Raw genomic sequence first — 21,598 nt, 5'->3', positions numbered from 1 at the left:
GCGGAAGGGATGAGTATCTTTTTTCGCTAGAAGAAGCCTCGGTAACACCAGAGTATTTTTATCGTTTTCTTGAACGTTTAGCCACAAAGTGGACCGCTATCGAGTGCGTCTCCCTTCTCTCTTTTTTTCTCTTTATCGAAGAAAATGAATCGATTCGAGAGTTACCCCCCTCGTATCGTCGGATTTTCGAAGAAAATATTTCCAAAATCGACCGTAATTATTTTTAAGAAGCTCGAGCACGGAAGCTTCTTCCGTCGGACTTTTATAAAATAATGTAATATTCTTCTCGTTATTCTTTTATGAACGTAAAACTGCAAGAAGAAATGGAAGAAGGCTCGAGTTTTCGAGTTAGCGAGTAATTTCCTGGCTAAGCATGCTTCGATTACGCTTTTTCGTCGCAACGCGGACGGCGGAAAAAATGTCGCGAAAAGCTTCTCTTTACGATTAAATCGTATATCACGGTACCTTAATTGCACGGAGCTCGGTCGCGGGTATTTTTTCGACTCGGAGTAGTTTTTGCCCTTTTCCTAGAGAAAATCGTGGAAAAAGAAGAAAAAGGAGACGCGCTCGAAGGCAAGGAAATATACAAACTGAAATAGATAACGAAACGTACTTAATTACTTACTCGCTTGCTTTTTCTTTTCTTTTTTTTTTTTTTTTTTTTTTTCGTTATCGTCTAACGAGTTTATCGTCCGTTTATCTATTAGGCCTTAACAACCGTATGGTATTACCTTTTAATTCGCTTATACGCTAATCGCCGCTTCGATGCTCGCGCTAATCGCGAGATCGACGAGTTGCTTCTTTTTTTTTTTCTTTTTTTTTTTGCTTTTCATTGAATAGTTTTCACTTTGCTACACCGATCGAGAGAAAGGCATCGACCTTTCTCGAATCGAATGATACGAACGACATTTAATGGTACGAAGATATCTATGATATGAAAATGCGATAGGGAAGTTATCGATCGCTCGGTCCTTCGTTCCTCGTCGCGTTAGATCGCGCGTCCTCTTCGAAAACGCGAAAGAAAAGGATCGAAAATGAAACAGCGTTAACGTGGGTTAGATTTTTATTTATACCACTTGTCGAGTATCGCGTTGAACACGTCGAGGTCACGTCCCCCGACGTTCGCTCGTACGTATCTACGCGTGGCGCAGAGTCATAAAAGTCGCGCGAGGTCTTCGTGCGAGGTCGCGCGTGCACGACGAGGGAAGGAGAGAACCGAGGACGTCAGAGGCAAAAGCTCTCGGCCGGTCGTACGTCCGCTTACCAACGCGACATATACGCAAATGACACGTACGAGTAATTGTTTCTTTTCAACTCGTTGAATTCGTTGCGTTCGCGACAACTTTACCAATTTTTCTCGTCTACGATATACGTATTTCATATATATAGATATGCATATACATATATAAATTTTGCATATTTCCCTTCGACGATAAGATACATCTGATATGTGAATAGACTTTAAAGCGTTTCAAAAGCGTTCGAACCCGGGTGTCTCGCTTTACGCTCGTAGACTCCTTATCGGAGTTATAAAATTTCTTTCTCGACGATGGCAGGAGGTTCGGTCGTAAAGGGAAAGGCGAAAAAGTTTTGAAAACGGGACGAAAGTTTCCGTATATCGAGAAGGAGGGAAGCGCGCGGATTTGTGCGAGTAAGCGGGAGGAGTCCGAGCTCGGTTAGGTTCGGCCGGGGACCGTTTCGTCGTAACGGTTAGAGCGTTTTCTCGTCGAACACGGAAACTCTGGAAGCTCGTTGCGCGCCGAGAAGGTACGAAGAGAGATGGCCGAGAGTAACGTTTACTCGATCGGAAGGTTCGAGTAACGAGAAGATCGGAAGGGACGGTCGGAAGGGATTGACTCCGAGGCGACGCGTTGGAAAGAACGGAGCTTTGCGAGAAATCGTTCGAGTTCGAGACTTGATATGCCTGGATCTTTGGCGGATATACGTAGATACCCGATGATGCGTTTTGAAAATCGCAAAATTTTAATCATCGAAATTAATCGAAACGCGCGCGGTAAGTCGGACGCAAGACGGGCCGTCGACGCGCCTAGTTACAGGTAGTTAGACATTTCATGTGTTTTTGTGATAAATCCGAACACTGTGTATGTATAGATTGTGGTGGAGATTATGCGTGCGCAACTTTTGCGAATGATATGTCGAGCCGTATGCGTGACATGCGTGACATTTGGCATGATGTGCGTCTAATTGTGCTAGCAGTCGATTATAAATCCGCTCGGCGTACAACCTAATCTTCGACGTTCGCCTCGATCGTCTCGCTTTTCTCGCAAACATACCGATACTCTCGATGTTCTTCGTCGAGATATCGCACGATTTCTTTTCCCGTGCCAAGCGTCGATTCGTTCGAGCTAGAAGACCAAACGGGTAATGAAAGATTGAACGAATAGGCGCGGAAATACGAGCGACGTTAATCGAAACTCTCCGAAAGGACGCATCCGATATATAGATATCGGATCATTCGTGCGGTCTAGGTATTAGCTTCGATGCACCCTCGAACGTCACGGACTTCGATGCGTTACTTTCGACCTTCCGCCGAAGGCGTTGGAACCAAAAAGCACCGCGGTGCCCTCGTCGCATCGCGGCAAGTTTCTTCGAGCGTAGATCCGTTCTACTTCGATCGAGAGAACCAGCTGTGCCGCGGAACGGAAACACCGACTTACGTTTCTATCTCACCTAGTCCTCGAATCGCGTGCTTTTAACGCGTCATACTTTCTTCCCGTCTCTCTATCCGTTTCCTCGCGACAGCTGCGAAAAATATTTTCCCCGAAAGGACGCCGTTCCGGGGAGATGAAAACACGGGCGTCGCATTCCTTGCGGTTCATTGTCCTCGAGTAGGATATACGTATGAATACGGCTGAATAAATTCGTGCAGCACGTAGAGAACTCTTACTTCGCGATTCCGTTGCTACCGGCTACGGATCTGGAATACGACCCTGCGTGCAACAGGACCGAGAAGACGAAGACGATGAGATACGAGAATTTCATCCGCTTTGAGAGGCTTCGGCGACCTACCACCCGCATGTATCCGATGTACGAAGAGGAAAGAGAAGGGGGCGGGAGAGGAAAAATTGATTTCTCGAGTCGGAGAAACAGCGATCGGTTTCGCGAGTTTTTCAAGGTATCCCCGAGACCGAAGGAGCAGCGTTGATAACAGGCGATATGACGGATCGACCGATCGATCATTTTATTATCGGTCGATAGGCACGTACGTACGGTGCCGACGGTCAGCCGAGTCGGTTCGATATCGAAAATTTCGAGTTTGTGCACGACCTGGCAATGGATAAGCCGTTCGAAACGAATCCGCTCTGTCGATTTTACAGCGCGTGAATCGGAAAACACCGAGTCGAGGAAAAATGCACGGCGATATCGGGATCGCTCAATGATAACGATACTTGTCAAATATTATGGATATTCTCCGATACGGGTGCATCGATATTTCAACGTCGCTCAAGAGATTCTTACGGAATAACTCGCGGAGGAGATTTAAAGGCGAAAGGTACTAATAAAAAAGTAACGACGCGTACTTATGAGAATGCGAGACATCGAGGGGATACGTCTCCCTTATCACAAGAAATTTCTTCGTTCCTGCTTGAATTATCACACGTAAGCTTAATCGTCTACGTTTATCCGTTTCTCAAAAAACATGACTAAACGTTCGTTCATTATAGTATTAATTGACACAAAACTACCGCGTAGATTACGATATATCCGGTACAGTTAAATATAATATATATATATATATATATGTGTATGTATATATACTATTGTGTTGTATATATAGACGTGTGTTTCTATGTACGATGAGGCGCGCATAAAAGCGTCGATGAGAAGAGAATGATTCGTCGGTGATGATATCGTTAACGGATTATACATATATCGTTTGTACGTGTGATTGCGCATCTCGCGAGCAGAACGAGCGTACAAATTGGATTTTTGGAGAATCGAAAGGCTCGCTTGCCTACGTTCTACGTGTATGTGTGTTTTTGCGTGTGTATTTGTATACGTTTATGTGCGCACGCGCATATCTGTAGGCTACAATAATCGCGAAGAAAGCTCGTCGCTTCGAACGATCGTTTTTAAAGAAATCGGAGAATTTTCGGCTCCGATCGATCCTTGATTGAAACGAGATATAAGCGATTGCGTGTTATTAAAATGTATGGTGCGCGCGCGCGCGCGCGCATATGGACACTTACGATTTAACACCGTGACGATATAGATACATATACAATATCGATTAAACGATCGTTACGATCGTACTTATAATTGCATTTATTTATATATATATATATATGTATATTCGAATATTTATACATATTCGTTTATTTATAATATAATACTTTAACGCGCCGCGAGAGACGCGCAAGAACGCGACGGTTAACCGGTCACGCGTTTTTATTCGCGTTTTATATAAAAGTGAGAAATGGTAGAGAATTGGTCTGGAGTTTGCTGCGGCCTCGTTTCGAGGGTCCTCGAGAGTAAATCGCATTAACGCCTCGATCGTCCAGAGCTTTGCTCGCCACTTTCTTCTCTCTCTCTCTCTCTCTCATCTTTGTACACGCTTCTGTACGCGAAATAATTTCATCGTCACGATCGATTTATGCGGGATCACGGAGCACCGAGTCGAGCAAAGTTTTCAATCCCTCGAGACAGTGCAGGAAAAAAACTTTATAAAATAGTCTGACCAATTAAAATTCATTTTTACGCTTTCACTCGCGGCAGATCCAATCGGAAATTCACTCCTTTTTTCTTACTCATCCTTCCATTTACATTTTTTAACTTTAAACTTTGAATAAATAAACATGTAGGAATCGTAAAAAGATTCGTATTCGCAACGTGACGTTATCCCGCGATAACGATAGATTTATTAAAAGGGCTTTTGCGTGTTTCGCGTTTCACACAGCCAATTGCAAATTGGAAGTAACCCGCGTCGGTTTTTCTTCCTTTGAAAAAGAAGGCTTTTTTTCGTTGGTAGATCATATCGCGTTAGGCGATAAGACGTCTTTCTCGGAAACTTATTACATTTGCAAATTTATGTAGAAGCAAAATTACGGCGTCAAGAAATATACACATGTCGGTGTGCCAGAATAGAGAGGAACTGATTAAGCGAGTCAAGTAATTAAGTTTTTCCTAGATAACAAAAGTCGATGCGCCAGCTGGCTTACGATTCAACGAAGATATCGCACGGTTCGCTCGAAACGATGCGACACGAACGATTCGAAATTTTTCATCGAACGAAAGAAGAATAGCGAGAGGTTGCTCTTCGAAAAGAAAGAAAAGAAAAAAAAAAAAAGAAAAAAAAGGAGTTTCGACGCACGGGACGATCGTTCCGCGTATTGCAAATTGGTCTTTGTAAAAAGATAACAAGCGTAAACGATTCGAATGTCGATGAAATTCGCGTTGTACTCCATTTAAAAAAGTGGAACTGCGAAACGAGGCTGCAAAGAGACGAATCGTAGAAAGAAATCGATGTCATCGTGGTTCCTCCGATTTCTATCTTTTCGCTAAAGCGCACCAAGCGTTTGTTCGTTCTTTCATGTCGGAAGTCATTGTGGCCTTCTCGAGGGAGCAGCTAGATATTCGACGTTGAATCTCGAACGGATTTAATACGAATTAATATTCCTCGAGGACGGACATCGCGGGATCGTACAGTTCTTGTTTAACCTGTATGCGCGACTACCCTTTTTCACGTTGCCGCGTTCCGGATAACGCGACTCGTCCTTTATCGTTCTTCGAATTATCTTCTTCGTCCCACCCACCCAAGCGTATTTTCTTTTTTTTTCCTCGCGTATTCCTTCCAATTGACATAGTTACCTTCTTTCGCTTTTAGAAGCGCCTAAAAGTAAAGCCCCCATTTCATATCGTTCGCCGTATTGGGACGCGCGATGAAACCCCGAAACCGCCTAAATCTAAACACCAAAGTTATGCAGGTTAATAAATTGCTAGACTCGATTAGAGGATACGATTACACTTGCACAAGTCTTTAGATACGGAAGCATATGATATTGGACGTGTAGATGGATGACACGCGTGTATATAGCACGTATATAGACGCGTATACCTATAAAGCGCGTAAGTACTCGCGTCGTACAGGACACGACATTCGCGGCTTTCCCGACGTTCGCGTGGAAAAAAGAGGAAGAAAGGAAGTCGCAAAGTCGCGCTTCGTTCTTGTCGTTGAGAAATCGCTAGCTCGACGAGGACGATAAAACGATTCGTGGGAAACGATCGAAGAAAGAAAGAGGGCGAACGAAAGAGAAGCGATCGAGGGGAATTGCAATTTTCGTTTCGTTTGTCAAAGTTCGTCTCGATAGGAGGACGAATCGATCGTCGTCTTTCGTGCTCGATAAAACGGAATAGGCGATAAAGCGGAAGGCATGGTAAAGCGCGCCGATTCTTCCTTGATCTTTGTTTTTCTTCCTGTTTTCTTTTTTCTTTTTACTTTTTTTTTCTCTTCGTTGGAAATATTTAGCTCGAGATATTTCGAGATGCTAGCTTCGTTGAGCGAAGCGGACAAAACGCCGAGGCTCGCTCGGGAGACTTTCGGACAAAGACGATCGTCGGTGTGATGCGTGCGCGCTCGTACGTCGTCCATATGTGTTCGCGTTTCCAGAGTCCATAGGTCGTAGTCAAATAGTAATTAGAATCATCGTTCTCCCGTTCCATATACTCGTACACACACACACACACACACACACACACATACAGAGACACACTCGTAGACGAACGAAACTTCCTTAATAAACTACGCTTTATAATACTATCGTAAATGTACGCTCGAACAGTATTTTACGCGCCTTCCTATATTCCGATCCTGCCAGTTTCAACAGTCGTGGTATACAGTTTTGTGTCAATTCGCGTAATGAGCCACGTTCCATTAGCGGTACAACGGAGCCATTCGCTTACACGGATGAGCCAATGGAAGTGGAACCAACCAACTATCCCCTTATACTGTATTCTAACGTTGCGAGCGACGAACGAACGATTCGTTCCGTTTCGTTTCGTTTCGCTCGGACGCAAAGCGCGTTCCGACAAACAGACCGAGAAACGATAGCTCGCTCGATCGTCGCTGGATATCTCTAGAGTATAGCTGCGAACGGTTAGGCGTCTTGAGCGTTTTCGCGTTAACGTAACTACCGTATCAAGTACGCGTACGCGTACATCCGTACGTAAGGTACGTGTGCGTGATTTCGACGTGCGTCCGTTCGATGTGCACGAAACGACGCGAGAGTCGTGCCTGCGAGATCTACATACGTGGGCTCGTCCCTCGAGAATTCGTCTCTCTTTTGCTACGTTATTAACTACGTTAATAAGCGCCTGGTAGAGTCCCGGTCCGATAAAATCGAGAACGGCCGGGCGTCGTATACGGTTTTTCTCTTTCCTTTTCTTTTTCAAGATCGGCTCGAAGAACCTTAGGAAAGAAAGGTCCTTCTTGGCTCGTCTTTCCCGTTCGTTCGTCGAAGGCTCTTCGAGTCCTTTCGCTACAAGTAACGTCGTAATTAGAAACGATCGTTCGACACGGACAAGGCGATACCTATAGAGATACGGAGAAGCGGGGGTGCGACGTATAATCCACGCGATCAGACGCGCGTATTTCCGTACGATGAGCGCTTAAGAGATCAACGACAAGCCTCGTTGCTTTGGACGCTTCGGAAGTCATCGAATTTTGAGAAAAGATAGACCAAAAAATATTCTTTCTCGTTAGAATTTCAAATACGCGCCTACGAGTCTGTAAAAGTTCCTCGCCCTAGGCGTTTATCGTTTAAGCCGTAAAGTTAGACTCGAAATATAGGAACTAATGCTAGTACGAACAGTCATGCGAGTCGGATATACATACGTAGGTATACGATACGCTGAGCTTTTTCGCGATAGACACTGGTATCCATCCGGAGCGGGCACTCGCCTCTTCTTCTTCGCGTCCGCGATGCAGATCGCGCAGGCAGTCGAACCTACTCCTTCTCCGAATTTTCCTATATTCTCCTCGTTTCCCCTCTAACGATAATACCTCGAAAGCGTATCGATTGATAAAGCACCATCTAAATAATTTCCTATATATACGTTATTAGGTGAGCTTCCTCGGGCGACGCTTCGACGAGCGACTCGATGGTTCGTCGACTGCGAATACCGAACGAGTATCCAACGGCGACTTCTACTCCACTTTTCCTCCTACGGGCGTTAGCTTCTTAGGAATATTATTTAGAAACCAAGCGTCGGTGGTGTCGCACTCGAATTGACAAAGATACATTTTCGTAATTAGAGCGATGGGTGCTCCACCATTCCTCGAACGCTCCTTCGATCCTCCGTAAAGGGCATCGGTATAACCTACTACTGTGGTAACATACGCTTACTCGATAGCAAAGCTTGACTCGCTTTTCGCGTATTGTATCGTTAAGTATTATTGACTGGATACGCGCGCGTCACGAGAGGTGACGCGGCCTTAAGATAAGCCTTAAACCTTTAGATCGCTCTTATCGTCTAGATAGATCCATTTTCGGACGTGCAGCGTACTCGATACTCGAGGTAGACGATGTCCTCGCGCGGTAAGTGCGAAATGCGCGAAGAAACGAAAAATCGAGAAGTCGAAAAATCGAAAAATCGAAAAATCTTTGGAAACGTTGCTGCGTACGTACGGTGCGAACGAGTACGAAAAAGGTACTCGCGATAGATGCCGCCCTTCGCGAACCGAATTCGAAGCGTAAGCGTAGTCGAAAATATCGTGGTCGAAAATAATCGTTACTTGTCGTTCGGAGAATACCGCGTTGCTCTTTCTTTTTTTTTATTATTTCTTTTTGCTTTTTTTTTCTTTTGTCTTTTTTTTTTTACATCGACGGAAGTATAGAGAGAGTATAAAAAGTGTTTGTTGGTTCTCATAAGCTCGTTTAGGTTTTTGTTCGTTTTTATTTTTTTCTTTCTTCTTTCGTTCACTTTTTTACGGTACAAGGTGAGATCTGAGTTTGGAAAACTAAACTCGATAAAGTAAAGTTTCCATAGGTACGGAAAAAGATTAGGACTTGACCCAGCTCCCGAATCTCGAGTACGCTTTACAGAGATTTTCGTGTCCTCACTTGATCATTATACTCACCGCCGTGGGTCCCTGAGAAATGGTCGCAGCTTCTTTCGATGCTTCCTCGATCTCCTTGAGTTTCTCTTCCTTCCGTTCCTTCAACGTTTTTAAGAGCTTCCACTTGGAGCCAGGTGGACCGGGACTAATCTGGCCCTCCTTCAAGATCGTGCCGTCGACGGCCCCGGCGCAAGAGGAGGAGTCGATCTTGATCTTGGGTAGGCCCGGGCTCGCATCCGTCTCGGCGACGTCGACCTCTTCCAAGGTCTCGCCGCCTCCGAGTCCCACGATCAGGCTACCTTCGCGAGAGAGAGATTCCGCGGCCCGAAGAATTTTCTCCTCCTGTCGCAGTATAGATCCACCGCTGGAACTTCGTCTGGATCGTTCCTCGTCGCGATCCTTCGACAATTGCCCTTCTCCCACCTCGTCCCGCTCGCGAGCCCTCTTCCGTTCGATCTCCTCCTCGTCCACCTCCACCTCTTCCTCCTCCTCCTCTTCCTCCTCCTCCTCCTCCTCCTCCTCCTCGATCTCGTCGTCGTCCATAGATCGTCCAGGACTATCCGGACCGGACGTCTCGCCCGAGGAGGAACCGTCCTCGGTCCTCGGAGACGTAGCGGCTCTCTCCTTTCTCGCTTCCTCCTCGTGCGCCCACGTATGGTAGTCCGTAACCCGAGCGAACACGGCCTCTATACTCTCGGCCGATTTTCTCTTAGGAATCGGCTTCTCGTCCCTCGGATATCTTTCGGCGACTTCCTCGATTCGACGTTCCTTGATGATCGGACCGTTCGTTTTAGCGGCTCGTAAAATCTCCTTATCCTCCTTCGACTCGATCTTAGGCCTCGCGCCGGCTTTCATTTTGAGCTCCTTGAGCACGCAGGACATCCTTTCCTTTACGGCGTCGTCCGGTTGATAGGGCTCGTGCTCCTCGGGTTCCTCCACCAAGACCTCGCTCATTTCCATATCCATTTGCGATTGCCTTTCTAGCTCCTCGAGTTTACGCAACTCGTAACAGTACCACTCGTCCTCGGAATCGATCGAGTCCTCGGTGCTCTGCCGTCTCGAGGAGACCCTCGAGGTGCTTCTGTAAGAGTGCGTACTTCTGTTGTCCTCGTCCTCGCCGGAACGGCCGCCTCCCCAAGGTATCTCGAGGGATTGCTGATGTCGAGGGAGAAATCGCGTAACGGCGCTCTGAACGAATCCTCTCGCGCTCGACGCCGACGGACTGCCCTCGGACGGTGGAGCTTCCTCCGACAAACTGGTTACCAACTCGGGTAATCGCGCGCTGCTCGACTTTTCGCTCTTCTCGCTCTTCTCCGAGAGATCCTCGGGATACTCGAAACTCGGCTCTAACGATTGACCGTTACCCTCGTCGGACTTCTTCTCGGTCGCGCCTTCCTCCATCGGCGGTTGCTCGTCCGACACCGTCGACGATTGTCGCTGGCGATATTTACCGAGGGCTCTCGACACGGCGAATTCCATGCTGGCACCGCCCATTATGGTTACCGGCGGAAGTTTCGGCGCTTTCTCGTTCGGTGCCTCGTCCGAGCTACCCGTCGATCGTTTTATGTCGCCGACCGTTTGAAAGATCGACGATCCACCCGATCCCGAGCCAGTGCTCTTTCCCTCCTCCTCCATGGCTAACGTTTGCTCGCTCGATTCGTGTTCGCTCGAGTCGATCCTCCTCTGTTCCTTCTCCTTCGCCCAGCCCTCCTGCGCGGCTTGCTGCTGTAACTGTTCTTGGTGCTGCTGAATTTGTTGCTGCAGAACCTGTTGCTGTTGAAGGTTCTGCTGTTGCAGAGCTTGTTGCTGCTGTTGTTGTTGCTGCTGCTGTTGCTGCAGCAGCAACTGTTGTTGCTGTTGCTGCTGCTGTTGCTGTTGCTGCTGTAGCTGCAGCTGCTGCTGTTGCTGTTGCTGCTGTTGTTGTTGCGTCAGCTGAGACGATTGTTGTTGCTGCGTCGTGATCGGTTGCTGCGCCGGTTTCCGTTTCGTGCTCGCCGTTTTTACTTTCGCGAAGAACGGCTGCTCTTGATTAACGTCGGACATCACGCTGTCCTCGTCCTCCGAAAGTCCGCTCTGTCTGCCGCTGCTCCACTCGGTCTCCGATTGTTCGGGATCCGACAGCGATTGCGAATGATGAGTTCGACGTTTGGCCTTTTGAAGAATGCCGGAAACGGTCGATACCAAAGTATGCTTTTTCTTTTTTCTAGGTGCTTGAGTTCTGCCTCGTCCTCTGCCGGCGCTCGTCTCGGACAAATGTTTCTGTTGATTGTCCTGAGACACGTCCAGATCCTCCCTTCGGACTCCGCCGGGCAAAGACTGACTTCGGTGTCTTTTGCTCAGATGAAGATCGGGCAGCCAGTTGCTCATGGAGCTCATTGCGTTTTTCAAGGAAGCGCCGCGTCGAATCTTCTTGGTTAACTTCGTGCTCTCCACCTCGTGATCCTTTATATTCGAAGCAATGCTGATGTAACCGGACTGAGACACTATCACGTTCGAGGCGTCGTAGTACTCGCTTTGCTGCTGTTGCTGTTGCTGCTGCTGCTGCTGCTGTTGCTGCTGTTGCTGCTGCTGTTGCTGCTGCTGGTGCTGCTGTTGCTCCATCGATATTCTCGCGTTTTCGTGTTCCTGGATATATTGATGCTCCCGTTGCCACTGTCTCTGATAGCCGTCCGTTAATTGCGCGCTTTCGGTGCTGCTCATCAGCCTTTGCCCGCAAGGTGGATGCTGTAGCTGATAGCCGACGGTTTGCGGATAACTTTGATTGGCGTAAGTGTGATGATATTGTTGGTGCGCTTGATAGGCCGGCGGTTGAGGATACCTTCGGTCCGTGTAAGGGCTCTGAGCGTAACTACCGTCCGAGGTAAGGGATCTGATACTGGACGAGGTAGAGTCGTGGGGAATTTGTTCGTCCATCGAGTTTATCCAGGAACTCTCGTTGTTCTCCGTTCGCGGTAAACTCGCGCTCGTCGGATAGTAGGACAGAGCGTCCGTGATGTTTCCCGTGGGAAACATGGTACGGTACATCGCGGCCTTGTATCCGTCCTGGTTGCTCGTAGGCTCCGCGTAGGAGGACCCTCTTAATGGTTTCTTCATATGGGTCGTCATGCCGGCCGCCTCGGGGTACTGCAGAGCGTTGTAACTCTCTTGATAGTTGCCGTACTGACCGACCGAATCCGGATAATAGCCCGTTATTTTGAAGCCGTAGCTACCGGAACCGCTGGTATAGACGGTCGTAATGACCTGTTGACGATTACTACCGGCTACGGAATAAATAGCGGGCTGTTCCGATCTGTAGACGTAATCCATCACGGTTGCCGACGGTACGGAATCGTAGGTATGCTGAATGCCGTGCTGAAGATTATGCTGAAGGCTGTGCTGAAGGGCCGTTTGCTGGCGCGTTCGTTTCTTTGGACTTTGACAGGTGCTCGCGCCTGGCGCCGGCGGTGGTACGAGATTGTAATCGTCCTTGCTCGCCGCCGGTGATTTCATGGACGACGCGTAAGACGAGGACAAGTGGTTCATCGTCGACGTCGAATAGGTATGAGCGCTGGTGGTGGCCGTGGCGGTAGCGAACGCGTCTCTACCTTCGGGAGTGTCGTAAAGAGGCTCCTGCGTGATGACGGCGGCGCTCGTGCTTTCCGGAAGAGGTGGTATCGGACTGGAGGTCCTCGCCGGTGGCTGCGCCGAGGACGCAGCCAGGGTCGTCCTCGTGTGATCGAGCGAATAGGAAGTCAACGGCTTGCCGATCGAATTCTTCGGCGAACTCGGCGACTTGTCCAAGCTGCTCCATCCGCTCATCGAGGACAGACCGGAGTCGGATTTAGTCGCGACTATGTTGGCCGCGTTGACCGGCTTCGTCAGATGCTTGGGCGATACTCTCGGGGATTTAGGCGAATGAGGCGTACGCGGGCTTAACCGTCCTTGATCCAGGGACACCAGTTTCTCGGCGTTCCTCAAGTAACTGCCAGGACTCTGAGGTCTCTTCGTTTCGGTTTCTCTATCCTCCGTCGCGGTAGGCATCAGGAAGGACTCGGTCGAATCTCGCGGCGCCGGGGGCGGTGGCGAACTCGGCGAGGGGCTCGGCGGGGTTCTACTCTCTTGAAAGTCCAAGTTCAATCGGGCGGAGCTGCCGAAGTAGCCGTCTTGTCTCGTTCGAATGCTTTGGACGCTGTGAACGCTGTGGACGCTGTGGACGCTGTGGACGCTCCCGACCGAGAGCGTCGGCGACGGTACCTTGTCGGTAGTGGTGCTGTAAATGGTCGGCGACGCGCAAGTGACCGCCGCGAAACTTTCGGCCATCAGATCGGTCAGCTCCTTGTTCTCCGCGTAGCCTTTGGCAAAGTTACCCACGTCGATGGGCAACTGTATCACCGGCTCGGGACTCTTCTCTAGGACCGCCGAGGCGTATCCTAATCTAGGTGGCGTGTAAGTGCTCGAAATCGAGTCCAAATTGCTCCTAGAAGCGGAACTCAATCTCGGCGAGATGGATCTCGCGGTGAAGTCACCGTCGGTCGCTAGGCCGCTATCGGTGCTTACCCTCGACAAAGATCTGCCCGTCGATCCGGGACTCTTCGAAAACGTCCAACTGTCCACGTCCGTTTCCGCGTAGATCTTTCGCAATTGCTCGTCTATGCTGCTCGCTTCCTCGGCCAGCTTAGCCTCGGCCTCGGAAGAGTATCGGCGCTTCGGCGACTCTATCAATCGCGACTGCAGTTCGATCAGATTTTGCGAATCCTTTTGCAATTTGCTGGTCAATCGGTCGAGCTCGTGGAGCTTCTCCAAAGCGACCTGGTCGATCGAGCTCAGCCTCGAGAGTTGAGCGAGGTCTTGTTCGCTCACGCAAGGAGTATTGCCTCGATAGCTTTTGTAATCGGCCGCGCTAAATACCTCGCCCTCGTCCTCGTCCGCTTCGTCCTCCTTCTTCGTGACCGACGCTTGAATCTCCTCTTTGGTTTGCTGCACCGAGGTTTCCTCTGCCTCCTTTTCCTTCGGCGAACCCTTCTCGAAGATATCGATCTCGCTCTCCTTTTTACCGTTGACGTCCTCGTCCTCGGCCTCCTCCCATATCATACCGAGCTGCGAGGTAGGCCTCGACGTGTCGCCGCATATCAAGTCCTCCCTATAGGCGTTGTTCAGGCTGCGATAGAAGGCTTCGTCCGGTATGTTGCCCTCCTCCTCGAGCGTCTCCAGAGTCTCCAAATTTCTTACGTTCCTGTGCATGTCCGTTACCACGGCGTTCGCGGTCGCGCTGTCCTGCGCCAGACCGTGCATTCTCGCCAATTCCTGCTGAGTTAGCTTCTCTCTCAGCGCGCTCGTCTCTTCCATGCCTATCGTCGCGTTCAAGCTCTTGGCGATCGCGTCCAACTCGCCGACGGAATCCTGCTGCTCGGCCAACGTATCCTCGACGACCTCGGCGCCGTTCTCGTGTCCGCCGCCGCTCGCGTAAAACTCGATCAGCTGACTTATCACCGTCTGTTGCTCGTACAAGAGACCCTCCAATTTCTCCAATCTCTCCCACATTTTTATGTACTCCTGACTGAGCAAATCCAGGGCCCTCCACGCGTACTTTAGTTCGGTCTCGAGGATATTGAGCCTCGTGCCCAATCTCTCCATATAGTCGCCGATGATGTAATCGATGTTACCGTCCGAGCTGGTGCAGTAGCTCGGCAAAGCGGGCGAGTGCGCTCTCGGGCTGGTCGGCGCGGTGCCGCCCAACTTCGTGGACTCCATTCTCGATTTCTTTTCCCTCTTTTCACTTTTCCACTTTTCTTCGATTCGTTGCTCTTCCCCCTTCTCCCTCTTCCTTTTCAAACTCTTCTCTCGAACGTTTTCCCCCGATCTAAGCTTTCTCGGTCGTCGCGGTGCTCATCGGTGCGAGTTCGCGCGATCTCCTCGTCGAGCAGCCCATCGCCTTCTTCTCGATCCTTTTCGCGTCGGCTCGAATCGAATCGAATCTCGAATTAAATCCTGAACTCGACGTACGGTTCCGTGGGGAAGATGACGCTTCGTACTCTCGTCGATTCGCAGAAATGTACTTTTCCTCCATGAGCTTCCTCGCGTCCAGCAACGTGTCCACCTCGCATCGTCGCTAGTCACTTCGTCGTACGATCGTCCGATCGCTTTCCCTTCTCGAGCACAAAATACTGTCTCCGTCACTGTTCTTAGACACTACAACACATCGCGCGGGGAACGTGGAAGGCATCGGGCCTCGCTCCGTTGGAAAGCTCGATGTCGCGCGATATTCGGCAAATGGCACTTTGGAAGCAGTTCCGAGCGGTCATGATGCCGTAGTAAATCTGGAAAAAGAAAAACAAACGGGATGCGTGCCACGTCGCGGTACCATCGCGCACCGCATCGACGCTAACAGTTTCCATGGCGTCCCTACGGGCTTAATAAAATAAATATTTTATTACGTCCGACGTGTGTAGGACAATCGCGCCTGGAAATCGATCAGAAAGATGGGAGAACCCCTTGCATACGTATCTTTGCTAGGCGTAGTAAAGCAACGTTCGACGCTTTATAGAATCGATCGATAAAGGTTAAGGAAGAGGAAGAAGGAAAGGGGCCAAAAAAGTCGAACGCAACGCGAGCGTCCATCCATCGATCCTGTCGCCCTCGACCACGGCCCGAAGGCCACGCGATCGTTCGGGCTCGTGCGTTTTAATTAATTCCCAGCTGCATCGTGTGCCGCCTTCGCCGGAGATAATCCCGCGTTACGTGACCGCACCTGACGTTAATGAAGAGGCTCGAGATGACTCGAGCGAGATGACTCGAAATTAGAGCCTAGCGAACGACTTTGGGAGCTTTCGAGAATCCTTCTTTTCGCGCAAAGTCGATCGAAATGCTCGAGGGCTCGAGATGCGGAGAGAAGCCGTCGATGCGAATAGAACGATAGAATGGAACGACGAATTAGAGAGGGATCTCCGCGAGTTAACGAGACATTCCTGAAATAACGATAGGCCATAGACGTGTGTGACCGCTCTTTGAAAAAGGAGTTCTCGCGCGTTACCTCCTCGAAACTCGAACGTTTCGATGCTCGAGCTCTCTCGAAGCTGTAAAAGCTGCAAGATGGAAGGAGAAAGTGGAACGTTTCGAGCGTTCCTTCCAACCGACTCTCGTGTCGGATTCCGAGATAGTCGAGCTTAAAGCTTTTTTCGTTAAAAGTCGACGACGACCGACGTCCTTCCATGCTTAACGACGTAACGTCGTACTGCGACGATACTCGAGAAGCGAAAAAACTGCGAGAAAAGATATTCGAGAACCGTCTCCATAACTGGAAAAGAACCGAACTCGGTATCGTTTTCGTTAGTGAAAAATATCTACTGCCTCTTAAAGAAAATACGGGCGAAATCGTTAAGTACGTGACAATGACGAAAGAACGCCAAAGGCGTTTACCTTTTTCGACGTTAATGCCAATTCGCTTCGTCGAAGCCTTTTAATGCCGCCACTTTGGCTTCCGCCTTTAAAGAATTTCCCGACGGTCTCTTAGCGTCGACGTCGAGGAAAACCTTGACGATGGAAACGAGGGAATCGAATTTATCGCTGGTGCGATCTCACGAAAGGAAAAAGTAGGGGTACGCTAGGTTTCTTTTCTTTACTAGGCTTTTTTTGCCACTTGAACAACTTATCGCATACAAAGAAACATTCGCGGAGTCGGTCTGACGCGGATCGAATTTCGGATTAAAATTTAGAGGAGGTTGGGAGAATCGTTCCAACCGACTCGTTGTATTTTTCCGAAATTTTGCGAAAACGAGGGACGCGTGATTTTTACATAATTTTTCGTTTATAAAAGGACGACGTAAGAGAAAACGGAAAAGAAAAAGATAAAACTCTTTATAGATACGACGCACAAGGAAGCGCGACTCTGTTAAAAAGATACTAGAATTACTGTTAAAACGTCGCTTGGAGGGAAAAATAGCTCGATTTACGTAGAAGGGGATTCTGTGGCTTACAGGCCGTTCTTTTTCTTTGCTCGTTCGTGTTTACACAGGGAAACTTCTCCTTTGAGATTCGTACGAGAAATTATTCGAGGCATGGGAAAGGCACGCTCCAAAGAGAAAGGAAGAGAGAAAGAGGACGTAGAGAAAGAAAATACGTTAAATCCGAGCGAGTAATCGTGGAAAACCTTTCAGAACCTTTTGGTTTTCCGTCGGCGTTAATTTTTGACAACGGACTCGACCCGATCCCGACTACTAACCGCTAACTACTAATTCTGAATTATGCCACAGCGTTTACTTGTGCGAAATCGTGAGAGAAAAGGGAGGAGATCGAGCCAATCGTATTTTCGCTCGACGCGAAACGACGAAGCGACGATATCGATCGGTTAGGTCTCTAGCAACAGGTCTCGCCGGTTGACGCGTTCGAAAATAGATCCAATTATTTAATGTCATTATTATTGTCGAAGTCGCCTTCGCAATTTGTTTTTAGTTTCGCGGTCTATGTAAAATTTTTTCGTATATATTTCCGATATATTCGCGCCTAGGTAAAAGCGTTAATCGAAGGACGAGCGGTAGAAGCTGATGGGGATACGTTCGTCGATATCCGACCAAAGTATCCGCGTCTGTAAGCAGCTAATTGTTCCAGCTAATGAAACGCATTAGGAAGATATCGCCAAGTGATAAATCGTATCGATGTACGCCCAAGCGTATGCGCGTACATACCTGCGCGCATGTTGCATATGCGCGTGAAACGATAATCCGTAGAGCGCGAGCGGTGTAATTTAACGTATAAATCTTATTCGATCGAAAATCGCTTCGTGTTAATCGCACGATCGCGTCAAAAGTTAACAACGGACGGTGGAAAGCTTCGAGGATTTCTTTGGCTTTGACCGATATTATCCGCTTTTGTCTTTGTATATTCGAACGTTTTAATGATAGATGAAGAGAGACAGAGAACCGTATCCGGATCGTTGAATACTAATTATTACAGCTCATCCTTTCGCAATTACACGATAGGTATCTACACATCTGCCGTCGGTCTATTGTGCAGGCTATCAATGTTCAAACAATAACACACAGGCTATCGAAAATGTCATTATTTCAGTTTCTGATTCGTTATTAATTCGATTAAAGAAAGAAAAAGAAAAAAGAAGCGAAATCGAATACGGAACGGGTAAAGTGAAAACTTTCGACGCTAAAATATGAAAATTCGTTTCTTTCTTCGAAAGAGGAAAGAACGATCGAGTGCGATGAGAATCCTCCTCCTCGCTAATGGAAATTTTGTTCTCTGAATTACGTATGAATTACGTATATCGGTGAGCGCTCAATGAACGAACGAAACGAGCCTGTCTTATATACGGCCCACGAGAAATATTTCTTTAAGAGCAAGTTTTTCTCGCGAAATATAATACATTTTTCATCGACGTCTCCGGCTCCTTTTTCTCGTATCGCTCGAAAGCGTCCTCGAACGATTTCGAGGCGGAGCCCGGAGAGTTTCATCCTTTTTGCGCTTCGCTAAAAAAAAACGCTCGGTTCTTCGACTATAAATCTCTTCGTTTGAATTTTTGACTTTTGTACGACGACCCGATGCTTGTTAATAAATGATTTCGATCGATGCGGATATCTACGATCGGCTAATTACTACGATCTTATTATAACGATGCCCGATCCATCGATCCTTCCCAAACTTTTGCTCGTTAATTGGTTTTGTGCGATATGTTAAATTTCACAATCTTCGCTACGCTCGTCATAAATCAATCTTCGACGGCAGGATAAATCGATTCTTGCTAAAGAAGAAGGATCGCACAGGGACGTGTATTGGAAAGATTGAATTACGAGACGTCTTTGCGCTCGATCTTCTTACATGGCACACGTCGCGGTCGATCTAGTACGCTCAACTACGTTCAACTATCCGGTGCGCTGCTGCTCGATTAAAAATAAGAGACGATTTCTTTCGACACTTTGCTCGCGAGTTTTTTAATCACGTTGCCTCTTCCGCCCATTTATTAAAAATAGTCAACGAAGAAAGTAACGGGATGTCCGTTCTAATTTTCCTCTCTTCCTCGTTGCTTCCATTTTATTTTATTTTCTCATCCATCATCGGTAGCATCTTTTCGCGATTTGTCCTCGAACGGCATTGCGTCGTCGGTCGGAAATAACTCAAACGTTTCCGATTGCAAAAAACGACGATGATCGACGAAGAGCTTCGATGATTTTGCCTTGCGAAGATACCGTCGAGGAAGAACCTTTTCCTCGTTCCTTCGAACAAATATTAACCTTGTCTACGATTCTCTCTCGAAAATGCCTAATTAAGAATTATTATCCGTACCTAGCGAATGAGAATGCATGCGCGTCTAATATCTTTCGTTAGGCATTTTTCGGGATAGAGAATTTCACGAGGATGGTTTTCCTTTGAACGGCTCGCACGAGTTCATGGACAGTTCGATGGTTTTGTCTCGATGTTCCACCGAATTAAATCAACTCTAAATTAAATTGTGGACAGGGAATCCTCGTCTTGGGCCCGCGTCATCCGGAATAGAGTTCGGATAGAGAAGTGCCACGGAAAATTCGATTTGCCGAAGAGCGACGTCTAAATGGGATTAGCCTATCGTCGGTGTCGCAACACGGAAGCTGCTGCAAATATCGCGCGCGGAGCTACGAAAAATATATCGTTGGTACGAACCGAAATGAAATAGTTTTTGTTAAATTCGTCCCTACGTTTCTTTGTTTCTTTTTCCAACGATCAAAATTCCACGTTCTCATCGCGATATCGTCGTATTAGGATAAACGACGGATGTCGTATCTTTGACAGGGCACACTTCTGCCATAATCGTCTATGTGGCAACATTTCTTCCGTAATTGCACGAATCTGGCGCTTCTCTGCGACAATTGATTTAACAATAACGTTATAACGAGCGTCGACGCGATAATAATAAAAATAAAATCGACGATTCTAATTCGTCTTCTCGATGAATAACTTAAAAGGCTCTTTAGTTTGATGCACGCTTTATAGTACCGAAGAAGGAGACAGCAATTTCTCCCTTTCTCGATTTGTAAAGTTCGTATAACACGCGCGTCATAGCTTCCGCAGGAGCGTTTCGAAAAAGTCATAAACTTTGAGATCTCGTAAACACCGCTTCTCACTTCGTAGCGTCTCTTTTCTATTTCGTTTCTTCTTGTAGTTCCACGTCGAAGAAAATTACCGATACTTCAACGATCAATAGATCAATAAAGAATCCGGTTCTTCGCGACTTTACATCTCCATTTCGCGAACGAACGGGAAAGTGAGAGAGAGAAATGAAGATAGAGGTATCGAGAAATATTTTCTCGTAACCTATTCTCGGAAGAGTCTGCGAATCTCGAGAATCAAGGCTCGCGTGTACGAACACGGTAGAACACACGTTCGCTGGCTCGTACGGTCGTTGACGTAATTGGGTTAACTATGACGTACAGTTATGCATCGTACGTTGTTACCGTTCGTGTTTTACGACGATGACGATGTTAACCGTGATGGATGATTTTCTATGACCGGGATCAAATTAACGAGATTCATTCGCACAAATTTTCTCAATGATCTCTTCTTTTCGAGAAGAAAAGGCGGACGAATCGATATTTATTAAAAGCTATTATCCGTTCGCAAAACGATGCGAAAATTTATTGGATCGTCCGTTGCGATCGATGACGGTCCTTAAACGTTAGTCCGAAAGAAAGGAAGATTATCTTTCGATAGAAATATTTTTCAGAGAATTACAGTCACCCTCTCGATGTGAAATTGCTAATGGATACCTATTATTAAAAGGTCGTTGATTAATATTAATAACTCGAAAGGGGAGACATCCGGAAGCACGAACGCGTCCCAGTCGAGCTTCGAGAAGGCGCTTTCTCTCTTGCCTAGGATCAATATTCGGGCGGCTTTCCGAAACCGTGAGTGAACTCGCTAGCTTCTCCCTCTGCGTCTCTCTCTCTCTCCCTCCCTCTTTTCCGTTTGCTCTTATGGACTCTGTCCTCTTGCTCTTTGTGTCTCTCGTACTCTGCGCGCGTGCATACGTATTTTCCTCTCTCTTCTCTTCCTCTCCCTCGCTCTTTCAAGTAAACCCTCCTTTCTTTTACTTTCGTGTTTCTCATCCTCTCCTACGCTTCCAAAGTACGAAGCAAATATTTCGATCCTCTCTTCTCTCGGCTCTTCGAGCAGTTGCTCGATTTGGTCCCTCCTCCTCCACCACCTCCTCCACCTGACCCTTCCTTCGACTCTCTCCATTCCTCCCACCTTTTCTCTCTGGCCGCACGTAACCCTAGTCGTTCCCTAGTCGCACGTAACCCCTTCGACGAAGGGACGTTATAGTCCGCAAGAAATACGAGGAAATGTGTGAAACGTAGAAGAGTACGTTCACCGGTTGAAGATCGTCGTTTATATCTTCGAGCGTGTTCGATTCGCACTACCGTTCCATCCCAGCCGCGCTATCTCCCTTTCGGATCATCGAATATCGAGACAAATAATGTCCGAGTTATCGCGTCGATCTCCCCATTTCCTTTTCCGTTTTTTCCCCTCGAAAACTTGTTCCTGCTTTTGGTTCTCTTAGCATTT

The 21,598-nt window shown here is 47.8% G+C and overlaps 2 protein-coding genes across 2 annotated transcripts in view; both read right to left on the bottom strand.

The window, feature by feature from the left end:
* The window catches only part of LOC122631600, a 44,730-nt gene extending 29,920 nt beyond the window's left edge, over nucleotides 1–14,810 (bottom strand). The window contains exons 1-2 of the mRNA XM_043817509.1: nucleotides 9,554–14,810; nucleotides 9,098–9,475 (exon numbers count right to left, since the gene is read on the bottom strand). Of these exons, the coding sequence (XP_043673444.1) occupies nucleotides 9,098–9,475; nucleotides 9,554–14,806 (5,631 nt within the window). The 5' untranslated portion in view covers nucleotides 14,807–14,810. The remainder of the gene's footprint in view (nucleotides 1–9,097; nucleotides 9,476–9,553) is intronic.
* Nucleotides 14,811–15,225: 415 nt separating this feature from the next.
* The window catches only part of LOC122631512, a 95,380-nt gene continuing 89,007 nt past the window's right edge, over nucleotides 15,226–21,598 (bottom strand). The window contains exon 17 of the mRNA XM_043817278.1: nucleotides 15,226–15,372. Coding sequence (XP_043673213.1) covers nucleotides 15,238–15,372 — 135 coding nt within the window. The 3' untranslated portion in view covers nucleotides 15,226–15,237. The remainder of the gene's footprint in view (nucleotides 15,373–21,598) is intronic.

The sequence above is a fragment of the Vespula pensylvanica genome, chromosome 1, assembly GCF_014466175.1.
Source record: "Vespula pensylvanica isolate Volc-1 chromosome 1, ASM1446617v1, whole genome shotgun sequence".
NCBI lineage: Eukaryota > Metazoa > Arthropoda > Insecta > Hymenoptera > Vespidae > Vespula > Vespula pensylvanica.
This window is presented reverse-complemented; position numbering and strand designations above follow the sequence as displayed.